This window comes from Eucalyptus grandis, chromosome 2, assembly GCF_016545825.1.
Source record: "Eucalyptus grandis isolate ANBG69807.140 chromosome 2, ASM1654582v1, whole genome shotgun sequence".
Taxonomy (NCBI): Eukaryota; Viridiplantae; Streptophyta; class Magnoliopsida; order Myrtales; family Myrtaceae; genus Eucalyptus; species Eucalyptus grandis.
This window is the reverse complement of record NC_052613.1, coordinates 38165195-38193069: the sequence shown is the minus strand read 5'-3', so window position 1 is coordinate 38193069 and position 27875 is coordinate 38165195. Positions and strand designations below refer to the sequence as shown.

The window sequence follows — 27875 nt, the reverse complement described above, 5'->3', positions numbered from 1 at the left end:
ATATGCAGATCCCGGTCTTAAACAAACCCAGTTTCGCAAGCGGAGCTATTTCCCAGCTTTTTTAGCTGCTGAGCTTTAGCTTTCCATCTCGCGGTCGGTATCAGCAACAAAAGGCGGTCATCTTTAATCAATGGCCAGTCCAGCTCGGCGCACGACGAGCGAAGGATGGAATAAAATATCCTAAATGGGGAAAGGGCCGGTGAAGGTTAGAACGCTGATGGGGCGGGACGTGTTAAACGAGGGAGACGAGCCAGCTCCCCCACTATAATTTATTGTCTCCAATCATTTAAGTTAAACATGGTGTTCAGGACCACCTAATTCACGTTCATTCTCTCCCATATTAAACTCCTTCGACCTGCTAATCTTTTTACTGTCCCTGTCCGTTCCTCTCCTCCTCCCCCATCGACTCTCTCTCTCTCTTGTCTCTCTGTCTCTTCGCCGGTGGTCGTTTTCGTCTCCCGAGCATAAGAAGGAGCGGATCGAACCAGCAACTAGCAACCCACTTGCTCTGTTCGTTGGTTCCTGGGATGGGGAGCTACAGATTGTGCCTCTGCTACACCCGGAAGTTCAAGGTGAAGGAGGCGGAGCCGCCGGAGGACGTGAGGCAGGCCTTCAAGAAGTACGCCGATGGCGGCGCCACCATGTCGGCGGAGCAGTTCCGGCGGTTCCTGGTGGAGTCCCAGGGGGAGGCCGTCGCCTCCGTCGCGGACGCGCAGAGGGTCGTGGATCAGGTCATCCATAAGCGCCACCACATTGCCAAGTTCTCGAGACACGCTCTCACCCTCGATGATTTCCACCATTTTCTCTTCTCCGCTGATCTCAACCCGCCGATTGGATCTGAGGTATGATCAGCTCCTTCTTACTCTGGTTTGATTTGAGCTGAATGAAGCAGTCCATTTTAGTCTTCGCCTTGTCTTGACCATCAGCCGTGTGGTTTCGTTCTAAAAGGGAGCTCTTTATTGCAAGTGGTTTAACTCGTTCCTCAAATGGAACTTTCCTGGTTTTGGTGAGTGAAGATCCCGAGAGTTTCCACATCTGCATCGAGGGGGACACGCGTGGAATGGAATGCTTTTTATGGGTATTGGGGATTTATTGTCGTTCAAAAGTTGGAATTAAAGATGAGCTGTGAAGTTTGCTGCTTTTAGGAGATTACCATCTGATCATGTTTGTATATTGTACTCTTCTCAATACTAACGTGCGGTCCGCTGCTTCGTGATCTAAGAAAGATCTCGAATTTACTAGTTTCCATATCTATGGGAATTAACAGTTTGTCCATATGAGTATTTCTCTGCTCATTCACTCTTGAACCATGTGTTCATTTCTAATAGATGTAATGACCCATAAGGACCAACTTTACCATGAAGGTGAGATCTTTGTGGTCGTCAACTCAATTCGTCTTTCTTTCAGGTTCATCAAGATATGACAGCTCCCTTGTCCCATTATTTCATATACACGGGCCACAACTCATACCTCACGGGAAACCAGCTAAGCAGCGATTGCAGTGATGTCCCGATCATCAAGGCGCTGCAACGAGGAGTGAGAGTGGTGGAACTTGATATATGGCCGAACTCAGCGAAGGACGATGTGCACGTTCTTCATGGAAGGTTTGCATCCAATTCCTTGGCTTCTTTCTTTGCCTGACAATAATCTATTTCCTCTACTTCTGGAGATGGGCCTCTTTTTATACCATCCAATTGCGAAATAAGATATTTTAATCTCAATTTTAAAGTACTCTCAATTGGTAAAGTACCAATTTGTACATATTCCACAGATAAAAGATGTTATCTCACTTGTCCAACTGAAAAAAGAAACTGCAATGGAAAAATCATGAATCCATTTTTGTATGCAGCATCATGTCTGTCATTCTAAAAATGCCCTTTCTCCATGGAAGCTCTACAATCTAATGCCAAGGCTGCATGTTGTGAGTTTAGCCCTTTCGAAATGCTTGTAGTTGCAGAGCAATTACTGCAGACTCCAAACATCCACACTTTTCTCATAGAGCATATAATTGTAGGATAGTTTTTCTTCTGGCTAGAAAAGCTCAACTTGAAAAATGACTTAACTTTCACAAGGAATGCTTTGCAATCTCTTCAATGATAGCAGAGTTATAGGGAGTTATCAGACTATTCTAACCCTGGTAACGCATCGGTTCAGCACCTTATGCTGTATTAGAGTTGACAACATAATCTATATTCCCAGGCCCACTTTTTCAATGTACGAGTAAATCAACTCTTCTTATCTAAGATGGAGAAGTGAAAAGGTTGTCTGTTTGGTTCGTCAATTAATAATGAAGTATTACAACTCCAGGGCAAGTTCCATCACCCAGCCTTTCCAAATCTTGTCTGAGTATGTTTTATGTATGGATGCAGAACCTTGACAACTCCAGTGGAACTCATCAAATGTTTAAAATCTATAAGAGAAAATGCTTTTGCAACATCTCCTTATCCTGTTATAATAACACTCGAGGACCACCTAACTCCAGATCTCCAGTCTAAAGTAGCTCAGGTGAATTCTCATCAGTCTCTTGTAATCCCATTACCCTTTCTTGCTCGCATTTTAGTGATGAAATTTGTATTTTCAGATGATCACCCAAACATTTGGAGAAATGCTTTATTACCCTGAAGCTGAATTAAAGGAATTACTCTCGCCTGAAGATTTGAAGCATCGCATAATTATATCAACCAAACCACCAAAAGAGTACCTTGAAGCTAAAGGTACTAAAGAGAGCAGTCATTCGGAGAAGAAGGATGCTGAGGATGATATATGGGGAAATGATCCATTGGATGTTTCACTTGTTCGACAAGACAATAAGGTCTGCTCGGCTTTCAGTATAACTCTTACCATATGTGACTTTCATATCTTCTTAATGGTGCTGAATTACTTGACTTCCTAGCTTTTAGATTGATTGCTTTTTTTTTCCAACTTACCTGTATAAATTTCTATGCAGACTGAGGGTGAAACTAATGAACACAGTCATGAAGATGAAGAAAGTGATGATTGTGAAACTGAATCATGTCAACCAGGAGGACCTACTTACAAGCGTCTGATTGCTATACATGCTGGGAAACCGAAGGGTGGGTTAAAGGAAGCACTAAAAGTAGAGGCTGATAAGGTTAGACGCCTCAGTCTGAGTGAACAAGCACTTGAAAAGGCCGCTGAGTCTCATTCGACAGATGTTGTGAGGTACTTACATCCAAGATAACATTGTTGAGTGGATCTATTGGTACAGATTATTGGCCATTCTGCTGATGTCCATGTTATTATTATTTTCTTTTGGTAAATATAGCAAAGTCTACCAGATTTGATGTTTCTGCCTGTTAATTGCAGATTTACTCAGAAGAATATCTTGAGAGTCTACCCCAAGGGTACTCGGTTTAACTCCTCCAATTACAAGCCACTAGTTGGTTGGATGCACGGAGCTCAGATGGTTGCATTTAACATGCAGGTTTGCTTCAGTAATTCGAATTTCTTTGAGCATAGGTGGAATGTGTTTCAAGTGGCTCCCAGCATTATGTAGGGGAAAGGTCTTGCCATATTTTGCAATAGAAGTAATTGGCTTTGTTGTGAGGCTGCTTATAGGACAAAAATTAATCGCCGAATTGGTTCCACTGGCAAAAAGCTAGTAGTCCTAATTCTGTAGCGAGAAGGAAATATAGGCTAGTTTCGGTTTAAATTAAACTCTTAATTCGAAGGGGTTATAACTCATGGGCTTTCAAGAGCAATTGCTCACTACACGTCAATCAACGATTGCAGGGTTACGGAAGATTCCTTTGGTTGATGCATGGTATGTTTAGAGCCAATGGGGGGTGTGGCTATGTCAAGAAGCCCGACTTTCTGATGAGCTTGGGTCCAAAGAATGAAGTCTTTGATCCCAAAGCAAAACTGGATGTGAAGAAAACTCTGACGGTACCATAGCAAAGATCTTGTTTCAGCCCTTATACCTTGGTCTTTGTCAACATATTGTCCTGTTCCTTTGGATCAAAGATACTGAATTCTTTTGTTCACAGGTGACAGTGTACATGGGAGATGGATGGCATTTAGACTTCAAACAAACACACTTCGATTTGTATTCACCACCAGATTTTTACACCCGTGTAAGCCTTTTTATCTTGCTCAATGAGATATTACTATATCTAAAATGCTTTGTTAAGCTGGGTGACTGTCATTTAACATGCATCTTGATGAGGCAAACTAGTCTTGGAGCCTGTAGGGTGCAAAGTATTTGTTCCCAAATGAGATTGGTTCCAAAGCAAGTTCTAAAGATAAACAAGCTGCTTCCATTGGGGCATATCCAACATCATCCACTCTTGGGACAACATAAAAGTAAATTAAACTTTGAATAAGTTAAAGCAGTGTGGTGGAAAAGTAGGCTCTAGTGCATATTGGTGATTTTCCTGTCTAAATATCTCATACCGGGCTTCTTACCAAAGCTTCTTTTTTCTTTTTGTGGCTATATTTTCTGTAATGTTGCTATCTAAGGAACATATCCGTTGATAAGTGGTGGTACGGATCTTGCAAGACTAATAGGACTTAAAGAAAGGCACATGCAAAAGGGCCTTTCTTTTTGTATTTTCCCTCAGTTTGGTGTGGTGGGCGGGGAGTTGGGATCAATCCTTACGTCCATTTTGGTGCAGGTTGGCATAGCAGGAGTGCCGGCTGATACAGTAATGAAGAAAACTAAGAAAATAGAAGACGATTGGACTCCTGTTTGGAATCAGGAGTTTTCATTTCCATTGACTGTTCCTGAACTAGCTTTATTGCGGATTGAAGTCCATGAGTACGACATGTCTGAGAAGGATGATTTTGCTGGCCAGACTTGTTTGCCAGTTTCTGAGTTGAAATCGGGGATACGAGCCATCCCACTCTATGATCGCAAGGGGGAGAAGCTCAGCTCAGCGAGGCTGCTTATGCGCTTCGACTTCGATTGAGTACTCCCCTCTGTTCAGTTCACATCTTGTCTCCTTGTAATATATGTAGTCTTAAAATTTTCGTTTGCTTCTCTCCGAGTTTTGTCTTTTCATCGTCTTTTAATGTGGTTTTATTTATTTGTCCATCGTTTTCTTCCACCCAATCCAAGCTGGGTGGTTGGAACTCGGCCTTTGTGATCATCTTGTGGGTTTCTCCTTATGTGTGATGTCAATAAGATCTTAGTAGAAATGTGTACGGCTTCAAGATGTTTTGAAAGATTGAAATAAAAGAAGGGCATTCGGATGTATCTTTTCTGTTCTGCCATGTTCTCCATTGAATTACTACAAACAATGTCTGGAACCCCATGATCGGAACACTGAATTGTAACGGGTTCTGCATATGCAAGAACGTAAGAACTAGCAAGATGGAGTAATGTAAGGTCACAGGAAAGCAAGAGGTGTAAGCTATCTTTCGGTTGTCAAACCGAAAATTCTGCTCAGGCCAGCCTCCTCCATGTCTGATCCGGTCGTCTCTCCATCACTTTGCAAGATACACCATGATAACAGGACACTAAAAGTTCAGGGGTAAGGACATGATCCCGTGAAATAGATCTGAGGATCGTTCATATGTGAATGCAGAGAAAAAGAGAGAAAGTATGGAACTTGTATAGAGAAGTTCAAACGTCACCAAAATACCGTTTGCTGAAGGGAAATCCATGTATTCATTCTCCATTAAGTACGGCTATTCAGGCACTGCGACAGGACAACAGCAGGACTTCCTTCCGCCAGGTTGTTCTTCGCTTTCTAAATCATTGTCTCCACCAACTCGCACTTACGTCTTCATTTCCTGCTCATGCATCTTTCTCCTTCTTCCTTTTGTTTTTATCTTCTTCGTCACTAACCATTATAATTTTCTTGATTAATGCATATTTTACGTATTTTTTTCCTGCTGGTTGTCATTGTTTTCCTTCTTTTTTAATTGTTCATTCTTTCTCAAAATGTCACTTTTCTCAAATACTAATACAAAAATTAACGCATGACTCATAGTACAATATTTCAGCGATTGTGTCCCTATCAAAATTATGTATTTTTATTGAAGAAGAAAAATGAGGTAGCAGCTTTGATATAACATATATCTTATATAATTCATCGACCTGTCATAACTTTTGTTTGAAATGCTACTTGCATCAATCTTTCCTAGTCATGCTCTAAACCCTTTTTTTCTTCTTTTATTGTCTTTTTTTATATTTTTTAATTGACTACTCATAAATGCCTTAAATAAAGTTTTTGCGCCTACATATATATTTACGTTAATTACCTTTGCGATTAATTTATTCGCGTATACATATAAAATACCCAATACGGCATACCCTCTACGTGGAAAGCATGGCTCTAACCCAATATTGAATTTGTATGTTTTACATTGATCATAATAATGTTCAAACTGAAACTACATGGAGCTAGTGGAAGCAAATCCATTTGTGAAATCGATTTTAATTATTTCACTGGAAGTCCATCTTCATGTAGTAGCAAAAAAAATTGACAATATTCAGACTAGCTTTTTATATTTATATAAATCATTTCCATAAAAGATCGTGCTAGTTCGTTGCACATACGTAACGAATATATCATACTCTTTTTTATATATTCAGCTCGATTTCAATAGGTGCAGTTTGATTAGATAAAAGGATTATATTCAATCATCTGATAATGTTCTATATATAAACATATATTAAAGGAGAGTCTTGGGGAGGATATTTGTGACTCCCTTAAACCCTCTTTTTTAAATTTTATTTAATCGTATATTCACCAAACTCATCTAACGTTTTCTTTTACTTAGTCTCAAATTTATATTTGGCTAGTTAATTTTATATTTTAATCACTATCTAAAAACATCTTCTTCTTTTTTTTCATTTCTAAAATATTTAGGTTCCCTTCAAATTGAACATGCTATTTATTTTTTACAACAACAATTAAAATGACCTCAATTTCAATGATTCATATTAATCTGCACGATCGGTGTCCCTTTAAATAAGATTACAAAAAACTATTTTACTATAGGAAAGAATATTTAACAATTGAAATGTAGTAAAAGTTCCAAAGTCATTTTTAGACTGTAATATTTATACATCTTCAAAAAATTTAAGATCATGAATATCAATAATCATGCTTAGGAGATAAATGGTGATAAAATTTAAATCTGAACTGATAAAATAGCAGCGATATCAAAAGAGTGTCATGGAAGGGCTAATCCTATCTCAAATATAACAATATAATCAAATCTAAAGCTCTAAGATTTCATGCATATTTGCTGGTGTTCTTCATTTTAACTTAGATAAGATAACAAAGAGTGATAGTAAACATGGATCAATCATTAAAGGTTCTTCAAACTTAGACATGCCAAAAACTTGAATCTCGGGAGAGATTCTAAAAATGAGACGGAAAAAAAAAAGATGGCTATTTATGTTTTCAAGAATTTTTCTATGAAAAAAGTAATGTTCTCTAGAACTTAGATTCTATATATTTCATATGTCTATTATGGCTTCCAATGTACTGATCTAAATTGGTGCCAATTGGCATATTCAGATTTTTTGAAAAACACATATAATAACGTGTAGATCATTTTTAGTTGTTTATATCTCGTATCACATGGATAATGATGCAATTTAATCGTAACTGAAGACATATTCCGCAGTGAAGCGGGAAATTCAGGTCGGGAGGAGTAAGAAAGGACATAAAATAAACCTCGATTGGGTCTTGCATTATCGTTTCATGTATTGCAGGACAATTGGTCACTCTTACTGCGACTTTGTCCCGACCATAGCGATCGGGGTCACATCGCAAGAACGCTATTTTTCCCGGCGTTGATGTAAGGCACTTGAGATGAAAAAAGAAGAAGGAATGACAGTAGATTCAATCTCATTCTGCCCATTCTGCTCGTGGAGCTGTAGATTTTGACCGATGGTCTTTGTAATAGGGACAAAGTCACTCAATTTGTCTTCGGGAGGATAAGCATAGTCTTGAACGAGCTGGAGTAATCAGACAGTGGACCTCCCCTCACGTTCTGGAATGGCCTTTTTCCCATCATAGTCCCCCTTCCGCGCGGACAGGGACTCCTTCATACCTTAGACAGCACTCACCAAAGGGAGGACCCTATCCTATGATGCCACTGCAGTCCGCACATGACTTATTGTCGTGGCGTATTTTTAACAATTTGTTCATTGTCCTTACTTGTTGCAATTTGATATAGTGGATGCACTTCTTTTGGAAATGACAACGTCCTATTGGATCGATGAGTTCACCTAAACTTATCGAATGGGTGGGTTGAGTCAGATTGAAAAAGGTTTGATCAAGTATAACTCATGTTCATGCAATGTAAATCTAATGATTCGTGCCTGACCTAAATTATTAAAATGCTTCCATATTGGAAAACTTATATCCAAATAAATTAAGGTGAAAGTGATAATTGAGTGAGTGCAAGAACGAGTGGATGGGGATTCATACAAGTGGATAAGTTGTGATTTCATTTAATACTCATACTATTCTTGGATTTACCATTCAAAAGTCATTTATGATTCATTTAATAAATACAACTAATTTGTATAATAACTCAACCAATCAAATAAGGATTAAAAAATAAATTTATGATCCATTTTAACTTATCTAGGTGCATTAGTTTAGTATTTTGAAAGCATGGTGAAGAAATGCAAAAGCCTTTAGCTTAATAGGGTTTGGGAAAATGCAAATTGCATTTGATAAAAGAAATCCTTTATAAAGCAACTTTAGGTGAAGTAGTGTTTGATAAAAAAAAATTGCAAAGAGCTTTGGTTGTAATTTTTATTTTTCCTTCTTAAAAAGAAATTAAACCATTCGTTGGCTTGGGCAAAATGGCTCACATTGCTGGCGAGCCAGACCTTATGCCAATAGTCAAGGTCACACGATCTCAGCGACTTTGCGCAAGGGCCAGCTAAGGTTGTGCGACCCCAAGCAACCATCGCCTAGGCAGTTGAGCAACCTCAGGTGGCCATCGTGCGGGTTTTGCGACCTTGCTGGTCTCTGGTTAACTCTTCACTCGGCAGATCTGAACTTCTGACCTTGTCAACTCTCCCTAGCTGCCCTCGCAAAAAAGATGAACAGTAGCACCTGCAGAATTCAGTGCACTGCAGAAATCTGGTCCCGTGGATCCCCATCATATGTGGATCAACAGATCGCAGTATCATGCCCGTTAGTTTTATTTTTTGGCCAGTAGCTCGTTAGTTTACTTGGAGATGCTTATGGAGTTTGGAACCGAACTGACAATGACATGGCTGCATTAAATGTGCATCTATCTATGACAGGCCTTGTTAATTGCTTGCAAGAACGTAATAGGCGATGGCCATCCTCAACAGTAAACACGGCTCTCCTCTTGCTGTAGATTATTTGCTTCGTATCAGTCAAGAGATCCCAACTGTCTCCAGTCCGTAAGACCACCGACGATTACGGGATTTAATTTAGTTAAACACATCCAGCGACCATCGCCTTTAAATAATGAATATTTCCACCGAAAAAAGAAATAAAAATGAACGGATCGGATGGACGAATAAGACTGTTTAACGCGCTCCATCTGATCCGACTCGATTATCTTTCATTAGATTATTTTCCCATCTCCATCGTGGATAGATCATTCAACGGTAATCTAATGAATAACTCGAGTCAAACTTAGGGCGACAGTGCCTCTACACTAGGCTGTTTCCAAGAAATAATGGAATAAAGACGATAAATCTATATAGAGTATTGACCTTGCAGCTCGGGAGAAGATTCCTGAAAGAATTAGATGAACTGCAGAGAAAGAGAATGAAAGAATCGCCAGTCTCCCTCTGGGATTTAAACAAAACTTGTCTCGGCAAAAATGGAAGTTCATTCATTCCGAAGAAATGAAAATGTTGGATTTGTGAAGATACTGTGGCTTTCTTCACAGAGAGAGTATGCTCTCTCCAAATCGGCGATGACCTCGGCCATGTTAGGCCTCTCTTTGCGCTCCAGGTTCACGCACCGAACAGCAGTGTGAGCCACCAGCTCGACCGCTCTAGCCTCATTTGTTGTTGGTGGCTCCGCCCTCCTGTCGAGCAGCGTCGTTAGCTCTCCAGCTAGCACCCGTGGCCCCACGTACTCCACTAGTCCAATGGGTGCCAACTCGTCTTCGATCCTGAACACGGACCGTTTTCCTGTTAAGAGCTCCAATAACACTACTCCTAAGCCATAAACATCGCTTTTCGTCGTCAAAACATTCATCACGTAGTATTCTGGGTCGATGTACCCGAGTGTCCCAACTGCTTTGCTCGAAACGTATTCTTGGTCTGTTTCTGGCCCTATTAGAGATAACCCAAAATCAGATACTCTGGCGGTCCAATTCGAATCTAAAAGAATGTTTGATGACTTAATGTCTCTGTGGATTATGGGTGGCACTGCATAATTGTGGAGATACTCGATTCCCCTAGCGGCATCCAAAGCAACTTTAATCCTCGATTTCCAGGAACTCAAAATCTTGCTGGTCGCTCCGATGGCCTCGGTGTTATGCAAGTGGTCATGGAGCGAACCGTTGCTCATGTAGTCGTAAACAAGAAGCCTCTCATCCTCATCCTGGCAAAATCCTACTAGGCCCACCAAGTGCTTGTGGTTCAAGCGCGACAGGACCGCTAGTTCCGAGCCGAATGCGCTTTCTTTCTCCTGGACCTTCTTCCTCCTCATATTAGTTTTGCCCCTCTTGATCGCCACTAGGCGACCATCTGTGAGTTTCCCAAAATAGACCTCGCCAAAGCTGCCGCTGCCAATCTTGTTTTCTGGTGAGAAGCTGCTCGTGGCAGCCACAAGTTCTGAAAGGGAAAAAACTTCGGTCTTGTCTATTCGCTTCGATGGACATGATCCAACTATGTCGCAGTTCAAAGAACCGGAGCTCTGGCCCTTGAAGGTAACCGATCTTGGGTGTTGGGCACTAGGATCGACATTAGAAGCCTCGGCAACTTCTTGTTGCACTTGCGCAGAATCGTTCATCTTCTTGCCAAAGCGACCACAAACTCCAGCCCACAAGCAGTAGATAACCGTGCAGGCTCCCACAAGAACCCCTACTGACCCAACGATCACGAATGCCAGAGATAGCCGGTTCAGGGGTCTTCCAGGACGAGAAGACGGCTGCAGATTTTGGGAAGGCGGCGATTCGCTTGGCGAAAGCGGCAGTGCAATAGGAAGCTCGACTTGACAAGATCTGCAAATGGTTCCGGACCCGTGACACAATGTATCGGAATTCGGATACGTACCGCACATGCTGCACTGAGTCTTCACACACGGGCCAGGAATGATCATTCCTAGAGGAAGATCACTTCCAAGATTGTTGGACCAACCTGGTCCCCAACATGTCATGGTCAAGTTCCAGGTGATCAGCCCGCAAATTACATTTGATCCTGCCACAATTGTCTCGAACGACACGCCCTCCACCAAATCGCTATCATACTCAAATCTGTTGGTCTCTCCTCCCCAACATATGACGAGGCCGTTGGTTTGCCGGACCGCGCAGCTAAAATTCGCCCCCGCCGATGCCGGAGAACTCGAAAGCCGAGTTGAAAGGGACGACCAACTGTCCATAGTCGTTGTTCCCCTTGCATACTAGAGTCCCGTTCGACGCCAATCCGCAGGCGTGCGAAGCTCCGGCGACCAGCGTCGACATTGTCAGATCGCCGAATTGCCCCTGAATCTCCGCTGCAGCTGCATTTTTCCCCCAGCACACGACCCTGCTTTTGTTCTTCAGAATCCCGCACGCGTAGCCACTCCCGGAGGTGATTGCACGGAACTGCCACGCCTCCGGTGGCGACGGAAACTTCGACCCGTTTTCTCTCCTCTCCAGCACCTGGCGATGCTCGTGTTGACCTCCAATGCGCAAACATGATCGTCGCCCACTGTCAGATCCGTCAGCTTGACGGTCGCGCTGTAGTAGATACGCTTCGGCGGGAAGCCCCCGGCGGTCGTGTCCCAGCAGAGGACGGCTGAGCCGCCGGAGAGGAGGCCGCAGAAGAAGGTGGAGCCGCCGGAGATGGCCTCGAAGGAGGTGTTGGGCTCGACGGAAACGAGGCGGTTGTTCTGGTAGCACTCGATCCTCTGGGTGGGCTCGCCGGCGAGGATGCCGCAGAAGGTGGACGTGCCGGAGACGACGGCGGTGGTGGAGGAGGAGCCGAGGGCGTTGACCGCCGCGCGGGGCGGGGATGCGATGGAGGCGAGGAGGAGGAAGGCGGCGGCGGCGGCGGCGACGGTGAGAGGTGTGCCTGGCTCTGCAATCTTCTTCATCGAGAGAGGGACAGAGCACGAGGGCAGGACAGGAGAACACGGGAATGAAACGAAACAAGTAGCTCTTCTACATATGTTGGAGAAATAGGGTTATTATAATACAAACCTTTTTATAGGTTCGAGTTTCAGGCGGTTCCCACTTCACTGTGAGAGACAGCGAGACTTCTCTGTGGCTTCATAACCATGGATTTGACCTCGTAGAACCGAAGTTGCACGGCAACAGGGTGGGGGGGTGATCCTAGCTTACTGGCCAGGAAAAGGACAGATCTTTGACAGGATTTCCTCGATCGACAGTAGCAGGAACAAGACCAGTAAAGAGAGAGGAGGGGGAGAATGGACTTGACGTGTATTTTCAAGCGGGTTAGGTTCAGTTCGGTTCAGGCGAGTGATTTGAGGCAATCCCTGCTCCCGTTCCTGTTGAGTCACGGGGGAAAATTTGTCCGAGCGCCTTATTCTCAAATTCAATGATGGAACGCGAATGTGAGCGCAACATGGCCATAGGATCCCATCTCACAGGTTCCTTTGCCCGCACTACACTCACTGGACAATCATATGACGTATTCTTGTGGATTTCCCCCCTGCCATTATTTTATTTTTCGATTGTTCTCGACCCGTGACTCTTTTTGCAGCAATTTGGTCTCCACCTTCGTATCGGAGCTCTATTGGAGAAAGATTCCTGCACTGTCCCATTTCGTTGGTTTCAACGAATATTGGATAAAATTACACAGTCATCATCTGTACGTAACACTAATTTTGTCAGTCGCAAGAGGAGTTGGTGATGTTTTATCCGCTCCTGTCGGGGTCCGATGTGAGGTACCATGATGAATCTGAAAAGAGTAGCTGAATTTGGTCTTTTGCGTGCCTTAGGCCCAAAAGAGAGGTCTTCGGCTGAAGAGATTACTTAAATTGAGATGGCCCAACCAAATGGCCACTTCTTTTGACGAGGGCCCATCTCTGACTCCCAAGCAAACAAATGGCCCATTCTCTTTCATGCACTGCAACAGCCATATCCATATCCATATCCACACCCAGATGAATAGTAATAGTACGTGCAAAAGAGCCTCAAAATTTCCAGACCCACCATTTCCATCCTGCTCTAGAGTTGGCTCTGTATTAGCTGACATGAGTTGCACTGGAAAGAAATAAAAAATGCCCTTCAAATGTTTCCCAAGTCCCATTGACCGAAAACTTGCTATGAGCACACACTCTCCTGTAATTCTAGCACGTTAACTCTTTTAACATTGAAAAAGGAGAAGATGTTTTGATTTATCTGTATTATAACATGAAAATGAGTAGTGGAAAGAATAGTCAATAGAATGCTCAACGATGTCATGACATGTGACAGATCGTTGCCTAGGCAACAACTTCCTCTTTAAAGGAGGATGTGGTTTATGGAAAATTTTGTGGGGCCATCATTAATTATTATAAAGTTTAAGTCAATATATAAAAACATGATGCTATCAATTTATCTACCGATCATATGACAAGTAATGATACACGAAGAAGTAAGCTAATCAAATATGAATTCTTCATAGTGATTATTCCCGGCGGTTGCTGCACCACATTAGCAATGGAACAGGTCCTCCCTACCCTGGAGGTGATGGGTCGAGTTGATTCGAATCTTCGAGTTTATCTTAAGGTGGAAAAGAAGCGATGGTTTACCGAACAAAAGAAGCATTGGAAAATGAGGGCCACTGAGTCATTATCGGGAAAGGAGGATCTGTCAAAAAGGTTGTTCCAATGAAAAGGACAAGAACACAGAGATTAAATATCAGTTGAAGTAACGCATTTATTTCTTTTAATAGTGGGCCAGCCCAAAGCCCATTAAATTGCTCCAATCGCCTATGACCTATGGTGAAAAAAACAGAGAAGATGCATGCCCGATACATAAGAAGAGAGAGAGGACACAGAAAATGCTCCAGAACACAAACGGAAGGACAAAGGAAACAGAAAAAATTAAAAAAATTAAAAAATTCACTCATGCTTGCCTTGGACTTCCCGGCAAGTTGGATTAACTCCGGTTTGCAACGCCCAGTATAGATTCAAGTTGTATATTCATCTAAACGGAGGAATTTTTCAAAATTAGGCCATAAATTCGAAGTTATACGAATTTTGAACTGGAAGGTTTGATTGAAGAGTTGTTAAGTTATGGAATTATATGGAAATAATAGGTTAGCGTGTTGTGGAGCCATAGGATTTGATGAAAAATGATTTTGAATTACATTTTGATTAGAACAAATTTCTACGGCTTCATGTTCGAGTTTTGTATAGCGGATAGTTTTGAATAATTGTTTTGAGCAAGCCTTTTGTTGGTGGGCAAGATCTATTTTATTAGCGATTAAGTTTAGTATAGTTGAGTAGCAGTTAGGGCACCTTGGTACTTAATTTTGATATCGTTTTTGATTAATTGATAAGAATATGAGTTCTCTTATTTGACTAATATTCATATGTTGGTGAAAAAGTTATACATTCTAGTTAGTGAACCTGAGTTGTGAGATGGATATGGATTTGAATTGTGGTTATTGGAGAATGATATTAGTAGATCATGCTCATATCATTGTGATTATAAGCCATTGAGAAATTAAGTATGCACACTATTATCAAGATGTCCTTCTAAGCCTAACAATTGGCTGATATAGGTGGAAATCTAGCCAAGAAGGAACCATTCTATTTTCAGATAGAACTTTTGACCAGAAAAAGATTTTTCTATTTCTAATCCTTGAATAAGTTTCTGAGTAAAAATACACGTTTGATAATAACATAAAAATTTCTCTCTCTCGAGCAACTAGCAAGAGGCGGTTGGTGGCCGATGGGGGGAGGCAGTCGACATGGGAGGCGAGTGGCAATCGACTGGTGGCGACAAGTGGATGGTAATTAGTAGTAAAGATGAGCGATTAAAATAGTTTTTATTTCTTATTTTTATTCCAAAAATTCAAAAAAAAAGTAGAAAATTTGTATTTCTCATTTTTGTTCCAAATCTATTTATAGACTAATTTTTTTTTTCAGAAATTGAGAAAAATAAGTTGCATTACAAAATGGATCTCTATTTCAAATCTGTTTCTAGGAATGAAAAAATACATTTGGCCAGAAATAAAATAGTTATCATGCATGTCCTTAATCGCCTTTGTCACAATGGTAAGCTTGACCATAATGAGATATTAAGTATTAAATCGGTCCATGAAATGGACTATTAACATCTGATTTGATGGAGATTGAATAATGAAATTGATTATTGATGATTGATTTGATATTGTTAATAAATAAATTTGATACGTAGATCTTTTGTTTAAAAGATATAGCTCATTTTTATATTTTTATTGATATTGCTTTATAAAAATGCGTAGTAAATGTTCAACATACTTATAAGAGATGTATTACTCACTAGTTATGATTGCTCGTATCAACGAAGAATTCTGGTAGCTAAGTCTTGGGTACAAGCTCAACTCTAAAATGGTATTCCTTGAGATTTTTTAATTTATTCGTTTGGAAAAGTACATATTCCTGTGATGGATTTTAGAACTCAATCCCATAACCAGATTACTATTTATCATACATATGTGCATGTTGATATATATATTCGATAATAAGTCAATATTGATTATATTTGGACTGCGTCCTTGAGAATCTCAATCGGGACGTGGCATTTTTTTAATGAACACGATGTGCATGGCCCTTGAAAATTGTTACGCACTGCCTAATGATTTGTCTGCATCACACCTTCGACTTTTGGTTGCTCCAACCCAAGTGCTCTCCGGTGAATTCCTAATGACGAGACGATTCCTTCGAAAGTATGAACGACAAAAAGCCTCGACACTCGGCTTAAAGTTGGCAGCTTGTTTCCTCGTCTTCTCTTGTCCCTAAGCCACGTGACGCATCCGGCGATGAGAAACCATCCTCATCGTGGACATTATTGTTCATCGATTAATAAGTGACCATAATTCGAAGCAATCATTGTTAGACCACCAAAAGTCAAAAAAGAGTTTTGAATGTCCCACCGGGAAAGTGAGTTCGAAGAATGCTTTAGCAGCGCTTTCTCATGCTGTCTCCAGTGGTGCTGAGTAGCCTCGAATCTCTCTTATCTCAAGCAAAACTAGCTCCCCGCTGGCTTTAGCTTCATGAAAGTGAAAAAAGGGACATTCGTTTGAAATCGCTTTAATAAGAATATGCTCTGCCTTTGACCGACCGGCCGACCTTGGAAATTTGAAATCCCAAGTCCTCTGTTCCAGTTAAAACAAAGAAGAGTAATTCCAGAATTCAGCTGTTTTTTTTATTTCCTTTTCTCTTTTGCTTTGGGGGAAGAACTCCGGTTGCAGAAAGTTGATGCGGTGTATTTTATTGCATTATCTATTGTCAATGTACAAAGTCAAGTCTCAAAATTTCTCATTCTGAAGTTGGAGACATATGATCTAGTAGCTCATCTAACAACTCAAAAAAGATCTGCAGTTCCAGATCTTGGCCGATGCCTTCGACATCTTCGCGCTTCGCTATTCTTCCGTCCAACCAATCGAGTTCGATGGTCTCTTTCTCGCTAATCTTGCAGATCTTGCTCCACATTTTTGAGAAGCTCTGCCTCTGTTTCCTGGATCCAAGACACTTGCCTTCGCTTTGCGTCGGCTGATCATCTAGGAGATCGCTGTCGCTACGTGGAGAGGAGTGCTCATGGTTTTCGAGCTCTGGTGTCAGCTTTTTCCTCGAGCTTGGATGTTCCAATCCCGATTCATCTGTCGAAAAGAACTTCCTTATGAGCAGCCCACGAATAATATGAACAAGCGAGTTATGATGGGACAAAAAGAATGAGAACTTGATGGGAAATGACACGAACCTGATGGGGACACTAGAGGGTCGCTAATGAATTCGCCAAAATCAAGAACTGAAACTGGGCTTGAATCTTCTTCAGAGCCGCACACGGCTTCCAAGCTACGAACACTTTGGCACATCTTCACAACCTGAGAAGGCAATGTTTGTGGTGTGCCCAGATCATTATTCGCCAAGACTGAATCGCCTGAGCTTGACTCTGTAGCTCCGCTCCTTTCATTTTCCCTGTTCGGTTTTTCACGTCTCTCCCCTGTTCGCCTCTCTTGAATTTTGCTTTTGCTTGATCTTCTCTTCCTCCCTTCTTTTCCACTGCCGTTTCCGAAGTTCAAAACCAAGAACTCTTCGTTTTCAACCTCGAGGTATGTCGGCGTCTCCCGGAACGACAGCGTCGAACTGACTTGGAGATGCTGCCATTTCGTCTCGTCGCCGTGCTCGTCTCCTTTGAAGTCCAAGTAATTTAGGGATCGGCTCCTTGAAATTGAACAAGGGGATTTGTGGGCGTGCACAGAGCTGGTGTTTGGTAAAGACTCCAAGCCCATGAGCCTCGCGACGATTCCTGGAGTTGTGTTTGGTTCGTTCTTCTCTTTGGACTTGAACTGATCTCTGTCGTTGTCGCACTCAAACGGATGAGTAGGGAGGTTGCTAGAGCAGAGGATTCTGCGTAAGACTCCTGCGATGCATCCACCACTTGGTGCACCTTTCGGGCTGCTTAAGTATGCATCGGAGGAGGTGGAAATGGTGGAGGAAGAAAAGGAAGACGATGATGATTGTAACTTCATCGTTGATGAGAGAGGGGGGGAGAGAGAGAGAGAGAGGAATGAGTTGTAGTTATTGCGATTCTGCTTTGAACCTGAAAAAGGAATGGTGAACAGGATGAAAAAGGAGAGGTTTTGAATGTTGCGACGATCTAAAGTTAGAAAAAGTTGATGAAGAGAGAGAGAGAGAGAGAGAGAGAGAGAGAGAGATGGCGGGATTCTCATTCAAAATGTGGTCAAGCTGATGATGCTGGTAAGAGTTGTTGCAGAGAACATGTCTCCCCGCGCTTGTGTGAAGTCAATTTTTGAGCAGATTGTCTAGTGTACGCGTGTGTAGGGTGGCGACGGTCCAAAGTCTAACAAGCAAAGAAGCCGGTTTTCTCTCTTGAGATCTGAGGGGTGCACCGGGGAAGAAAAGAGGCTGAAATGTCTGAGGTTGATTGGACATGGCGCGGAGGGGACATTGAAGAGGATGTGTGACTGCGAGTTCAAGTGTGTCAGAAGTGAGCCTGAGACCTTGTCTCAAACGTGAGGCGTGTAACATTCTTCGCGGGTCTGATTTGCACCATTTGCAGCCGAAGACACTTGACTCTGTCTATTTTCACGTGGCTGAAACGCGCTTAGATAGAAGAGAGAGGAGAATGAAGGTGATGTCAAACAGAAACCACAAAAAGAAATTGGATTCCAAGAAGGAAAGAAGTCGAGAAACAGAGATAGGGCCAAGAGAGTACGCGATGCTCCCTACTGACCAGACTGCCGTTTGCAGATTCCATCTGCTTTCCTGTCGGGCATTGAAAGTGAAAGCTGCACTTTCAACTTGTTGCAGGAATTTGCTTATGGTGGTCATGCGGGAAATTTGCTTATTTTGTACACTTTGATAAGAAGCTGCCTGGACTTTATTTAATTCGTAAGCGGGAATTTCTGCTTTTCTAGTAGTCCAAGGATGATGAGCGATTGAATTGAGGAGTCCCTGTTTGCCTGTTGATGGTAGGGCAGGGCTATGTGATCTCATTAATTAAGCTGCAGTGGTTCCTCCATCCTATCCCCCGTCCATGAGAGCTGCATAACTTTAACTGAACCTTTGTATCGGAAAATTCCATGCGAAATTGGTACATCAAATGATACAATGCGCTTTTATAAAATGTTGCACACGATTCGCTTTTAGAGGTCTTTTGTGGAGTTAGATTGTATTAGCAACCAGTTTGCCAAATCAATTCCAATAAGCTCGGAATTACTTCAATAAAAAAAGATTGCTGCCTCAATCAAGTGACAATTTGGTACTTCTCGATGAGACATCCAAGTTGAATTATATTTGCTGATTAGCTTGACATTTTTCTTGATGTCCTGTAGATATTTGTGGATTCTTTCTATGGTCTTTGTTTGCGGCGGAGCTTGCCTTTCATGTGGACCTCCCACTTGGAAAAAACAAGGCATCTGAAAATGCACAATCAAGTGCACTCGGTGAAATACAAGATAAAAGAAAAAAAAAATGGAAACTCTTTTATGCATATCACAATGACCCTCCTTGGGAAATAACAAATTCTAATTTCTTCAAACAAAATAAAAATGCAAAATGAAAAATTTATGATGGGGTATGACGGGCTCATGAATTCCATCTTCATAAGGAATGCATTGAACTTACATGTGATGGCATGTTTCTATTCTTCGTTTATTCTGGCCATGGAGTTAAATTCAGAAAAGTTCTCTCAAAATCAACTAAACACAGCCATAGTAGCGTCAGTTCCTATTCGTAGTGAATGTAGTTCCTGGAAAATTACTGGTGCATTACTTACGCTTACTGCTTCGCACTTAATCTCCTTGCTTGTCAATGTAGATTTTGACAATTTCGTGAATGAAACTTCTAAATAGACCATGGATGAGGAGGACATGTGCAATCGTTTCCTGTACTAGAACACATTTCTGTTGGTACATTTCCATTTCCTTCAGCATTGCAACGTTTATTAATCAACTACAGAATTGAATGCAAAATTTTGGCAATATCGACTATACAACAAGAACCTATATCTAGCTTACAGACATAGAAACGCACAGCATCAAAAATACAAGCTCCGTCACTAAATAACTACCTTCTTGACTGAACCTGACTCGAGGAATTTCCACTAACTCCTGATATCTGTTTTAGATTGGTAAGAGCATATTGAGCATGCCCCCTTGTGTTAGCATTGCCATGCCTCAAGGCTTCTATCAAGGCCCTAACTAGATTCTGATTGAGTGAGTGGCGCGAGGATTGGCTTTCCACTCTAATTATCCTTTCTATCAGCCAAGCCGTCCTCTCCTGAAGTTCACCAGATCTAACTTCTGCGAAAAGGTTAATTAGAGCATCAATGGCGTCTTGCCTCTCAAGCTCCTCAACAGCTCTCTTCAAACTCCCGGAACTTTCTAAAATGAGAGTGGAAAGTGCCTCCACTGCAGCGACTTGGACGTCAGTATCCTCATCGTTAAGGAGATCTACAAGAGGCTTGATACAGTTGCTCTGTAGCAAACACAAATGAGCGTGCTCTTCGCACAAAGAGTTGTGTATGGGACATCGAGCAGGTTCTGGTGCACCCCAGCCACACATGAATACTAATGGAGAGCACAACCCCCGAGGTGGTGGTGGTTCTAAATCTCCAGCAGCAAGGACCCTTCCAGTTTCCGACAGATTCTTCAATCCAAGGGCAGCGAGTTGCTTCATTCTGGGTTTTGAAGGAAAGTTAAGCCGTTCACAGAACACGCTCATTAGGTGCAACTCTCTAATCACCGATAGAATCTCCGAGTTGGGGGATCTTGTAAACTGAAGTAAGAGGCCAACAAGTCCTTCGCCCATGCTTGACTGAGATTTGAAAATTCTCCCCTCGGACTTCAGATGATAATTCCCTATCATAGTGACCGTCCATCTCAGGAAACTAGCTCCGAGGAGAGTTGTCACTTCATGTTCAGATAGAGGAAGATTAGAAAGTATGCATGCTGAATCAGACCTTTCACCTTCAATTGTTTTTGTATCTAAAATCTTCTCTTTAAGCAGAGGAATCTTGCTGGAAGATCTCAGTTGACTTGCTACATCTTGATGAAATCGTTCAGAGAGCAGTCTAGTAAGTTTGCAAGCATGAATTCTGTGCTCGTCTTCTGCATGATCGAGAAACAATATGGTCTTTTCAAGTCCCTGGCCATCCATTATGTAAGAAGCTACAGACTCTGCAAAATGGGGAGGCATAAGCTGGAGTAATTAACTAGAAGATTTAGGAACCCATTTATGGTCATACTTGGTTGACACGGGTATTGAGGTGATAATAAAAAAGATGGCTTACATTTTTATGGATAAACACTGGTTTCAGAGTTGCTTCTTCATGTTCCAGGACATGGAAACACATATATGCAGATGACTTTGCACCCAGTTTATGAAAAGCGGCACATTTTTTATTTTTTGGTCAAAGAAAAGAAAGAACTTCATTCTAAATAAAAGATTTTATGTCTATATAATCAAACTTGAAAGCCTTATGAAAGTCATTTCCCCCATAATATGCAAAGTACTCTCAGTATAGGCAGGGTTACCAGCAGCACATCCAAAAGTTCTACAACCCTTTCAGTAAGAAACTATAATATATCCAACTATAATACAATACGAGGCATGTTCAGAGATGTGTTAGTATCCAGGGGAACATCCAGAAGATAACATCATATGGGGCATGATCCAAAAATAAAATCGTCATACAGGTCACTAAATCAAAACATGTAAAAAAAGCAATATTACCTGATGCTTTTGGAGACGATGCCACACCATATAAAATGCGAAGTGCGGAAGCTTGGCATTTAGAAGATGTAGAAGATAAGAGCCCCAAAAGCTCCGCGATAATTGGTTTAGACTGCAGTAAATGGCCTTCCTTGTCAGCAGATGCTAATTCCCAGGGCCCAGGATTCGAGACTACATTAGCCATTGTCGAGGCTGCTAACTCCTTCAGTTCCAGTGAAGCATCCTGATCCTTGAAGAGGATGTATGTAAGAGATGGCAGCATGGAAGAATTAACAAGTATGGTAGCATTATCATCAATGCTAGATAGGTTATGCAATGCCATCAAGCTGGGTGCCTTTCCTTCTTCCTTCGCCAACATTAGAACAAGTATTTTGGCGCTTTGCCTGGCAACAAACAATTTGCTGTTGCTAGTCATGGTCATGCTTCCCAACATGGAAGCCATCCTTATTCTGACCTCATCACTACCTGCTCCCGCAAATCCAGAATACAACTCAGTTCTTCTCATTAGGGAAAATTTCACTAAATGGACAAGTGGTAGTTTAAATGTTTGAAGTCTATTATTATTAAAAATAAGCAATTTCCAGGGTAAATTTTTCTTCTTTCGCATGCACTCTTCATGAGTGATGAGAAAGGAGAAATGCTTCATAGAAAGATGTACCTTCACAGAGCCGGCTCAGTAGCGGTTCAAATCTTCCAGCTGCTGCCAAATACTGGATGTTCTCCTCAATGGTCTCAATTCGTGCTAAGACCTCCTCTGCCGGATTGGATAGAGTGGGATGCTCAAGATTTCCAGCCAAGCTAGTTAGGAGAACTAACGCCCCTTTCTCCAACGCAATCTTTTTGCAATAAGCTTCATCATTTGAGAACTCGAGCAACAGTTTGATAGCATGCTCTCTTTCCTTTTCAGAGCTCCCAGTAAGACTACGTATTGCCAATCTAGTTATCCCCTCCTCAAGCATTATTTTCTGGAAAAGTTGACATACTCCATCAGAAATTACAGCTGTGTTAATGTTCAACACTATCTGGCATTCAAGCGGTCTTGCAGAAGCAATCGAGTTCATGGAGATATCAATTTGTAATTGAAGGAGAAACGGCTTGCAAAAATTTGTGCACAATATAATCTAACCATGTCACGAAACTGCAATTATGCAGCTTTCAAGGAGCCTTAATCTCTTCTTCAGGCTACATGCATAATACAAGATGGAGTTGCCCGCGACAAGAAATGTGTAATACATGCATGCCCACTGAACACATCTTGCCTGATCGCTTGAAACAGTTGGTCCATTTCCTCAGTTAGAGAAACATCGATAGTCTGAACTGACAAATTATCCTCTAAAACAAAATCATGTTTGAGACAACTCAGACCAAGCAACTATCAGAATAATTTCCACTGCAACATTGGCACTTATTTTCCTGAATTATATCATCAATAAGAAATATGCATACAGACACACTCAAGCATGGGTATAAAATATCCTTACTCTACCTAGAATTCTTGGGGAAAAGAATCAAGCTCAAATCAAGCGAAACAGCACAATCGCACCAGAGTTATACAATGAGAGGAAAGAATGTAACCTTGCTTTCTTCATCCTTTGCCATGCCGAGCAAGGCAAGAAGAGTTTTGCTTCTCAAGTGCGTTCCAATACTCTTTGAAGAATTCCCCAGCAACTTTATGATCATTAAAACGAGACCAGCATTCCTCACTCTGTATCTGCTGGAGGGATGATCTGCTGCTATCTTATATATACTGTCCAGAGCTCTCTCAACATCGTCAGCCTTAAAATGTTCCTCGCTAAGGCACTGCACTGCGGATTTGACCTGAATTTCAATGTTCCTATTAACCCACTCCTCAATTGCCCCGGCCAGTCCAATGTTTAGTTTGAGCTCTAAGGACTTGAGCACTTGACCTGTGACAGGGCAGGTCGGGTCTCGGGCATCCTCTATACACCGCTCAAACCAGTGTTCGATTGCCTTCCGCTCATATGTCTGAGACGACTCCAGCACCACGGGCTCCTTCATGACATCCTTAGTCAAGGGACAGAGAAAGTTCTTGAATGGCGAGATTTGGGCGCCTTCTTCAAAATCGAGATTCATGTCGCCAGTCTGAATGTCGGGTTCCACAGACCAGTTATCTATAATCTTCTCCAGAGAGATCAGAATCCGCCTCTCGGTTATCGAATTTGAGCGAACTAAGTCGTTCTTCAGGTGCTTAACTTGAGCAGATAATTCAGCGTACTTATGCGGTTCAATCCCTAGTGCCCTAGCGAGCTCCATCACCATAGCACTTTCAACTGCTTTGCTTGGTCTTCTCACTTCTCCTTCCTTCTGCAGACTAAGACGCACTCTCTCTTCATTCTCAGTCACCTGCCATAGAGATTTTGACTATTTTTAGTCACTTTTACGTCGGCAAAATATGATATACATCGGTCAGAACCAGAAGAATCATGATTATACTACGCTACTTATGCAGGAGAAAGTGGAACTGAAATCGGGGTAGTACTATGAATTTAGCCTGCTTCATGTCTCTGGAGAGATCCGCAACTTTCTTCCTGAGGTCAGGATTTTCGTGGACAGCCGACTCCAGCAACGCGAGCCATCCTCCAATCGCCTCCGTCTGCTCCTGAATCGACGCCTGAAGCGAATTGCAAGTGATGAGCACGTAGATCTTGCTCTTGCTCACGTAGGCCGACACCGTCTCGGCCGCGCCCCCCAGATCGACGGCGATCCCCCGGAGGCCGGTCTGCACGGACGCGGGGAGGTCCTCCGGCGACGGCGAGGGGAAGAGGAGGAGGAGCTGGTCGACGACGAGCTGGAGCCGGGGCACGAAGGCGCAGAACCGCTTCGAGTTCTCGAACTGGTGGTGGTGGTCGAGGGAGGAGAGGCGGGCGAGCGAGCTGCGGACGGAGTCCGCGGCGGCGGCGGCGGCGGAGGACAGCGTCATCTGGAGGCGGGGACGGCAGACGGCGGAGGGAGCGAGCGGCGGCGGTGAGCGGTCGACATTGCCGGGGATCTCGTCCGCATTTTAAAAGGAGGTCTCCACTCGGTTCTCGTGCCGAGTAATGGGTCCCGAGGAGCGCCGCGTTTACGTGGCCATGGACGACGACGAAGAAGAAGAACGAGGAGGAGGAGGAGGAGGAGAGGAGGAGGAGAAGAAGGAGTCAAAGGTTGACTTTGCGCAGACTTGCCATTTCCAGTTTCCAGTGTTGCGACGACGGAGAAACTTCAGCAGACGTAATTAACGAAATTCGCTCCGACTTTTCACGGTCGTTTTTATTTTATTTTTCGTTTGGCCTTTTTTTTTACCAGCAACGGTCCCGCGAAAAACAATCCTAACGGATTCCACTTCGTTTTTTCCTTTGGGATCAAGGAAAAATTATCATCCGGGACCACATCCTGTAATTTGGTGCTTACCAGTCAATGAAAACGTTACCGTAATTACTAATTTATATATGGTCAAATTTGTTTTCATGATGAGGGTTTACTTTCCTGTGTGATCTAATCCGACAAACTACCGGTCATTCAAATGCTCAAACTCACTATTAATATTTTGAGGAGTTATTAATTATAGATAAGTTGAAAATTAAACTTCTCAATTCAAAGTTACTAAGCAAATCGTACGGTTATATTCTTTTAAAGGAAAAAAAAAAAAAAAAGCGGAAGGGGTGGCTAGTTCGAAAAGTCTCAGCCCTAGAAGGCTTATCAAAATTATAAAGACTAAGATCAAGTCCATCTCCGCCATTGATTGAATGAGACTTGTTGTAAGTCGCATATACAATAACTTTTCCCGTGGTCAATGATTGAGATAGGCAAACTTATCAATGCAATCCTCTTAGGTTTCTAGCTTGAAAAGTGTTATCTCACAAAAGGATTGGAGATCAAGTATACCGTGCTTTGAATTTGAGACTTTGAAAAAAGGCACTAGTTTTCTCCCTATTGACCCACTACGTTGTGAGGGTGGCAAATGGATATGTTAGATTGGGTTTGGTGGTTATAAATGGTTCAACACGGATTCATCCATTTAACTCACATTAACCCATTTATTTCCCAGTGTATATAATTCTTTTTTTTCTCTCTCCTCCTTCCTCTATCTCCTTTTCTAAGTTTCAACATTTTTTCGTCTCTTCAAATTCTAGAAATGAGGGATTAGACCTAGAACTCTCCCTCTCCTCTATTGGAAAAAACTCCTTTGATGTTTTAAAGTTGACAAAACTTATCCAAAGTTTCTTCTAAAAATTTTCAGACTTTTGTGTCAAAGACTGAAGACTGCTGGACTTTAATGTCAAAGTCTGTTCTACATCAAAAATATGCCAACTCTGACAAATTCCATACTAAATGCAAGTGAAGAATAAAGACTTATCTAGATAAGGGATCATCTTTCTTTCTTCAAGAGTTTGATTCGTATAGGTTATAGATGGCATTCTAGATGGAAATATTACTTACGAGATTGATTATCCTTATTGAAATTAATTTAAATATATCAAATCTTTTCGAATAGCAAGTAAATTTGGAAAGAATCTACTTATGGAAACTAAGATCCTAATTGTATGGGCAAATATGATTGACGGACTTTCATCACAATTTTCAAACGGCTCAAAAATCTCCTTAATTGATTTTGTCCAACGGGTTGATTGGAAAAATTCCTTTGAAAAGTGACAACGATCGAGAAGGCATAAAGAAGTATTTAAGGAGACATCTCCAGTCATTCGAAAGAGTGCGTAAAAGAAGAATTCTAAAGTCTAAAGGTTCCCGTTTTCTTGTCATTTCTTACCCTGAGCTTAAAGTTGTACTCAAAAAAGAGAGACTCATAGTGTGACTTTGTGAGAGAGCAGTATAGATTTTTCATTGTAAAGTCGAGATCACAAGATTGTAAATTCTCTTTTGATTCATAGTGGAGAGGCAAAAAAAACGCTTCAAGTGCCATAACTTAATACAAATGTATATTTAAATACCATAACTTACGAAAGGTACTCTTCAATGCCACATTCGAAGAAAAACGGATTATAAATGCCACTCCGGCCAAAGTTCGGTCAAAATGCCGACGTGGCATTTTTCCGGCGAAGCACGCCCAAAACGATGCCGTTTTGCACACCGACGTGGCCAAATAATGCAAAAACGGCGTTGTTTTGGGCTAATATGGTAAAAAAATAATTTAATTTAATTTAAAATTAAATTTAGTTAAAATATTTAAAAATAATAATTTTAAAATTAAATTTAGTTAAAATATTAAAAAATATAATAAAAGGAAAGGGGGAGGCGGCTGAGGGATCAACCCTCAGCCACTGCCGCCGTCACTAGGAAGGGCCGGCAACGGTGGGAGGAGGGTAAGCCGGGGTCGCCGGGCCCTCGCCCCATCTAGGGCGAGGGTCGCAACCCTTGCCGGATCCGGGCGAGACCGCGACCCTCCCGGATCTATGGCCAGTGGCGAGGGTTCGCAGCCCTCACCTAGATCCGGCGAGGGTTGGCGACCCTTGCTTAGCCAGGCCAAGGGCCACCGCCCGCCGGGCGACCCTCACCAGATCTAAGCGAGGGCGACGACCCTCGCCCCAAATCGGGCGAGGACTTGTGAGCCCTCGCCGACCCTTCCGCGCCGTTGTCGACCCTTCTCGGTAGCGGCAAAGGACTGATCCCTCGGCCGCCTCCCCCACTTTCCCTTTTTTTTTTTAAATTATTATTTTAATTTTTAATTTTTTTAATTTTAAAATTATTATTTTTTAATATTTTAACTAAATGTAATTAATTTTTATTTTTTTTCACGTCAACCCAAAACGACGCTGTTTTTGCATTATTTGACTACGTCAACGTACAAAACGGTGTCGTTTTAGGCTCGCTTCACCAGAAAAATGCCACATCGGCGTTTTGGCCGAACTTTGGCCGAATTGACACTCAAGTGATCTATTTTACTCCGATTTTGACACTTAGTGTACCTTTCGTGAGTTATGACACTTAAGTGTCCATTTGTGTAAAGTTATGGCACTCCAAGTCCGCACGTCATAGTGGAGACCAGCTAGGAGGCTGTCGGCGTGGGATAGTGAATATAGGCTTGATCTAAATCGAACCACTATAAATTATATGTTTTTATTCTCCTCCCTGAATTTCTTTATTTTGTTTGTAGTTCTATTTAACTACTAAAGTCTAAATTTGTTTAAAGTCTGTTGTTCTTCAAATTTAATTTCAAAAGTAAAATATTTCTATTATTCTTTGCAAAAAATTGTCTTCATACCTATTCACCCCCTCTAAGTATTCATACTAGCACTTATATCCTCCCTATTTTTCCTTTATGTCATCTTGTTTTCTTTTCTTACTCCCTCAATCTAATTTTAGATCCAGGAGTTT

General features: G+C 42.0%; 4 protein-coding genes across 4 annotated transcripts; 1 reads left to right on the top strand and 3 right to left on the bottom strand.

Moving 5' to 3' along the window:
* LOC104432644 (phosphoinositide phospholipase C 4) lies at positions 1–5215 on the top strand. The gene is made up of 9 exons (XM_010045126.3): positions 1–842; positions 1408–1604; positions 2370–2505; positions 2582–2812; positions 2948–3183; positions 3328–3445; positions 3754–3906; positions 4008–4094; positions 4635–5215. Exons 1-9 carry the CDS (start codon positions 528–530, stop codon positions 4926–4928), a joined length of 1767 nt encoding a protein of 588 aa, XP_010043428.2. The 5' UTR covers positions 1–527; the 3' UTR covers positions 4929–5215.
* Positions 5216–9803: 4588 nt separating this feature from the next.
* Positions 9804–11303, bottom strand: LOC104432643 (putative serine/threonine-protein kinase-like protein CCR3). Its single transcript, XM_010045124.3, has one exon. The coding sequence runs from the start codon at positions 11301–11303 to the stop codon at positions 9804–9806; it is 1500 nt and encodes a 499-aa protein (XP_010043426.2).
* A 5225-nt stretch (positions 11304–16528) lies between these two features.
* LOC104432642 (hypothetical protein) lies at positions 16529–18077 on the bottom strand. Its single transcript, XM_010045123.3, has 2 exons — positions 17044–18077; positions 16529–16942 (listed from the first exon to the last, which is right to left on the bottom strand). The coding sequence occupies exons 1-2, from the start codon at positions 18014–18016 to the stop codon at positions 16602–16604; spliced, it is 1314 nt and encodes a 437-aa protein (XP_010043425.2). The 5' UTR covers positions 18017–18077; the 3' UTR covers positions 16529–16601.
* Positions 18078–19696: 1619 nt separating this feature from the next.
* LOC104432641 (U-box domain-containing protein 43) lies at positions 19697–24781 on the bottom strand. Its single transcript, XM_010045122.3, has 5 exons — positions 24043–24781; positions 23118–23906; positions 22201–22507; positions 21543–22007; positions 19697–20986 (listed from the first exon to the last, which is right to left on the bottom strand). Exons 1-5 carry the CDS (start codon positions 24481–24483, stop codon positions 19875–19877), a joined length of 3114 nt encoding a protein of 1037 aa, XP_010043424.2. The 5' UTR covers positions 24484–24781; the 3' UTR covers positions 19697–19874.
* Positions 24782–27875: the final 3094 nt, after the last annotated feature.